This window comes from Rhagoletis zephyria, unplaced genomic scaffold (assembly GCF_001687245.7).
Source record: "Rhagoletis zephyria isolate East Lansing unplaced genomic scaffold, Rhagoletis_zephyria_1.1 Rzeph_scaffold_00944, whole genome shotgun sequence".
In the NCBI taxonomy this organism is placed as follows: domain Eukaryota; kingdom Metazoa; phylum Arthropoda; class Insecta; order Diptera; family Tephritidae; genus Rhagoletis; species Rhagoletis zephyria.
In genome coordinates this window covers 67,264-72,421 of record NW_016158028.1, presented here as the reverse complement: position 1 = coordinate 72,421, position 5,158 = coordinate 67,264, and the positions used below count along the sequence as shown (strand labels likewise).

At 37.9% G+C, this 5,158-nt stretch overlaps 1 protein-coding gene across 1 annotated transcript; it reads left to right on the top strand.

Moving 5' to 3' along the window:
* Positions 1 to 3,785: 3,785 nt before the first annotated feature.
* LOC108362128 (serine protease SP24D-like) lies at positions 3,786 to 4,815 on the top strand. Its single transcript, XM_017614992.1, has 2 exons — positions 3,786 to 4,110; positions 4,179 to 4,815. The coding sequence occupies exons 1-2, from the start codon at positions 3,857 to 3,859 to the stop codon at positions 4,723 to 4,725; spliced, it is 801 nt and encodes a 266-aa protein (XP_017470481.1). The 5' UTR covers positions 3,786 to 3,856; the 3' UTR covers positions 4,726 to 4,815.
* The last annotated feature ends 343 nt before the right edge of the window (positions 4,816 to 5,158 follow it).

The window sequence follows — 5,158 nt, the reverse complement described above, 5'->3', positions numbered from 1 at the left end:
ATAAAAACAGAATGAATGGAAAATAAATTCAAATTAATAGCGTTTTTTTTTCTACCGATAAATTTCATTGCCTGCATCGCTCAAACAGCAAGAAGAGGGCAATGAAAGTACAATTTTTTTTTTTTTTGAAAAGAAAACATCTTAGAATATGGATGTATTTACTTGTTCCCAAGAATTTGTGCGCTTATAGCAGATGTCTGCTTATTAGAGCGTCCGTCTATGAGAGCTTTCACTGTAATTCAGTTTTGCTTGCAGTGCCGCCAAAATTAGAGCAGAATGCTGATCAGAGCAAAAACTCACCACTTTGTGTCTGTTTGATAGTGAGATATGAATTTGTGTGTGTGTGTGTGTTGTACTTGCATTTCTACTACATATGAATTTTGAGTTTTTGCCTAAATATAAGCGAAGTGCAGCAGTGAAATAGATACATAAAACAGACAATGACGTCACACTTGTCATTGCAGCCCAAAAACCAGCAGGGCCTGCACAACATCAGTAACCCATATTTCTTTCAATGGGTGATTCATCATGTGGCACTTTTCTCAAAGTCAATTTTTTTTGGCGGTAAAATGTGTATGTATGTATGTAGCATAATTTTTCATACATACATAGATATAATTTAACAAAAAATGCTGCCTCCTGCAAGAGTGTCGGCCAATGCGGAAGGAAGTCATGTGCGGCTGATGTAAAATGTAATTTATTTCTTAATTCAGTTTAAACAAAAACAAAAATCATATACAATATTTATCAACTTAATTAGGCTGTGGGTACCGCTAAAATAAAATCTTATTGAGCTTCCACACTTAGCTCAGTGTTTACTATAAAAAAGAATGATTTTAATTGGGCCACGCTACCGAAAGGGGCTCCTCTTTATTTATTTCTTAATCCTACCATAATCTTTATAAATGTACATAAGTTTCGATCTCCTGAACTTATCTTAATATAAGATAACATAACATTTCACTGGCTGGAAAGATTTTTAATAGATGGATGGCGTAGGTGGACAAAAAGGAACTGCTGAAATTGTCATTGCCAAAGGAAAGGCTACTGGCCTAAAGTAGATCTTATCAACCCCTCTAAGGCGGACAACGTTACAACGTAACTAGAAGAACAAGTTTTGCAGGTATGAGAAACACGTATAACTTTGAGTTCGCTTGTAGCCAGTATGGTAACGGATGTTTAGTATCTTTGTTTCGTTCTAGGCTCCAAACTTCTGTGTAATAAATCGAAAGTTGGCAGCTGATTAACTTCATTGAAAGCGATTAGTTGAAAGGCCGTTTGCACCAGGCAACTTTTTCATTCAACTAAAAGTTGCCTGTAGAACTGCCGTATGAAAATTCCCCATAAGACTCATGTTGGCGCGACTACGTGCATACAATCAGAGCTAAGAAGGCAATAATGGTGTCTAAGCATCTAGTAGGCAAGTCTGGACCGGGTAGTCCAAAGATCTTGAAGTGGATATTTACGATTATTAGTGAACAATGGGGTGGTGGCTTGTGTTCCGAGAACAAATTTAGCCGCGATGAGACAGTCTTTTAAACTTCCCAAGATGACGGTGGCACACAGCATTCAAAGCCCATAAGAGTGGGCTTACCTTTCGGCTCGCAGCACTAAAAACCCAACGCTTCTCCGCTTCTATCCTTCTATGAGTCAGCTGCGTGGTATTACTCCGTGGAGGGGGAGCGGCCTATTGCCTTTCTATGAAGATTGGCGCAATTGTTTCGCTTCACGCAGTTTTTTAGTATAGTGCTTGCAATATGACAAACAACGGAGCAATGTTCTATTGAGTCAAGCATGATATCCACAAGGTGGCCACCCTACCTTCATGCTCGAGTCATCCCTTCGACAAACTGCGGACGTCGTCAATGTTTAAATTGATTAAAATAAGTACGATTTGAAGCAACCATGCCCGATAAATAAATCCACCTCCCCATGTTGACTACTTACACATTTTGATAACGAGAGTTCCCAGAGGTGGGCGACTATTGTAGCTCTTGCGTTTATCTGCTCCATTGTGCACAAATTTCGGTGTACGAATGGTAGACTTATGGCACACCTTATAGCTGCTTTTGTTGCGACGGTCGGAGTGAACAAGATTCCGACCAGCGCGGTCGCTGGTATTTGCACTGAGAGTCATTCAAAGGTAACGAGTTCCAGCGATACCGATTTGGCGGTTGGAACGGCCTAGGTTCAAATCCGAGTCTACGCTTTGTTTGCACGACTTTCAAAGCCCCACTATCCGGCAATTGAAACGGTCAAGGTTCCAATCCGCGTGTACTCTTCGGTTGCACGATTAGAATGGGCGAGGTTCCAATCCGACCATACTCATCGCGTGCACCAGTTTCAAAGGAGCCATGATTTGACGGTTGGAACGGCCGAGATTCCAACCCGTTCCTACTCGGAGAGAGAGAGCGGCCTTTCTATGGATATCTGCGGGACTGTTACGCTTGGCGAAATTTCCTGAGAATAGTGCGTGCGATATGAAAAACATCGAACCAATTTTCTATTTACGCAAGGAAATGTGAATTTGTAAATAGATATATATGGTTTTGCTCACTTGCTCTTTGCAGTTTGTTTTCCTTTGTTTTTATTTCGCATAATTTCTGCTTTTTATTTTATAATTATTCTGTTTTTTTATTTATGAATGAAGTTTTTTATATTATTTTCTTGATATTTGTACTTTTTTATACATATTTCTGCCCCCCTGATCACTTTATGGCCGAGAAGTTTGGTTCCACTTTTTTTATTTTTCTGTGTGTATGTTTTCTTATATAGTTTAGTTCAAGGCTAGGAAAGGAAAGATGTAGCTTTTGTTCGCGAGCAATAAATCAAGGAGCGTAGTAAAGTTCTAAAGGCATACGTAGTTGGTGTTTATCGACAGCAGTTCAAGCGAGGAATTTTATGATCATCCAATAAAATCCAATGACTATTTATGTAAATATTTATAGTGTAATGGAAGCATTTATCCAGAGGATTTTTCGAAATTGTATGCATATTAAAAACACATATTTTGTGCCTGAAAGCCACGATTTCTACGGTATTCGTAGGGCGTAAGCTTTGAGGTTTATTTCTAAATAATTTGTGACATAGGAAAAGTATTTAAAATATTATTTACATTTTTTTCAACACCCAATGACCTCAAGCACCACGTTTTAGTACCTAATCACCTGATCGATGTTCTTATCACCCTAACGTCCCACCCTAATGTCAGTAAACTGAAGCTCGCCACAAATAATTGATCTTTTTCTAAGGAAGTACATATATTTATTACTCCATTAGAATAATTAAAAAAAATTTAACCGATTGTTGATGTCACCGCACCGAAAAACATAAAACGGAACCCTCTAGATTCGGCAAAAAAAATGTTTTTCGAAATTGCCTTGCAAAAAACTTTAGGTACGATCGTAACATTTTTGTACTTTGCTTGTAAGGTGATACAGACTAACGTTCATCTAACCTAGCATGTGAAAGCCGAGAAGTAATTTAATTACAACGGAACAACATTGTATCGAAAAGGAAAATGGCACGTGCAACTACAGATAAAATAACGACAGCCATACAAATTAGTATATGCAATCCAGACGAATCTAATTACACTTTCCTACTTTTCTGTAGTAGAAAATTAATTTATTTAGTTAAATCGTAAGTTTTAATACTTTTGATTTAAAGTTTCGACAGTTCAAATAATTAACATAGATAACAGTCTTGAACAAACTTAATCACTTCTTAATGAGCTAAGTATATTACGTTTTTGCTAGGCATACTATATTCCTACTGGTCCTTCTAGCCCGGTATATAAACGCTAGCTACTGCCAGTGAGCATTCAATTTGTTTGAAACGACGTTTGAAAGCAACCATGGCTTACCCGAATTATTTTCCAAAACTTCTCATTCTCATTTGTATGGGCATTAGTGTCATACAAGCTGGCAGCATTTCCAGTTCTATTGTTAAAGGGTCTTTGTTACCAAGTCCACGGATATTGAATGCACGTGTTGCCGGCAGTGGTCAGTTTCCCTACCAAGTTTCGGTACGCGTAGGTGGACAACATAATTGTGGTGGCGTTATAATTTCTCAAATTTATGTACTAACTGCAGCGCATTGTGTATACAGGTAAGATTATACCACACACTAATGTAGATATATATTAATATTTAGTTTATAAATATGTAATCTTTTAGTTTCCGTACATCTCAGCTAACAGTACAGGCGGGTTCGATTAATCGCACTGAGGGTGGTGTAGTTGCCGGTGTATCAAAGATTACACCTCACGAAGAATTTTACTTTTACAACAATGATATCGCCTTACTTAAGCTTAATATTTCACTCGAGTACAGCGATCTTATACAACCAATACCGTTAGCTGCTATTTTGCCACCCGCTGGTGTACAGGTCACTGTGTCTGGTTGGGGACGTATTCGTGAAGCTGGTCCACTTTCTGATACACTGCTGTACGCCAGAAATCTGTTCGTTTTGAAAACTGAAGATTGCTCTAAATTTGTGGGTTCGAGTACACTCCAGATACTTTGTCTGCAAAAGGTACTCGGAAATGGAATTTGTGATGGCGATGATGGTGGTCCGGCTGTTTATCAAGGCTTTTTGATTGGCATTGCCAGTTATAATTCAAATGGATGTGGCAATAATAACCCGGATGGCTTTACTAAGATACCATACTTCAAAAGATGGATAGTGGAAAACTCGGATTTGGACTCCGAAATTGCTGGATAAAAGTGAAGGATATGTACATGTTCAACATTTTATTAAGGAATGGGAATAAAAAAAATAAATAATTGTATGAACATTCATTTTGCAATTTAATTTGAAAACTTGTTTTAAACATATACAGATTTGAAATAGAAAATAATAAACCCTAGTTGGTTGGTAACATTCTCTGATATACTTTGCTGACTGATGAAATTTTGTAGCTATATAGCCACTCGCTTACAATATCTATGTGCAGTTGATGAAAAAGCCTAGTCCCAAGTGCTTCAGTCGCCTTGTATGGAGAACTTGTATGGAACTGAACATTTTCATAGAAAATGGCGTATCTCGACCTCAGTGTTGGTTCAATATTTTTTGATAAGAACTCTTAATGTGGCTTTGTTTTTCCTGCATAGCTGGGATATAATTTCCAAATCCAATGTCACCCACGCAAACTACT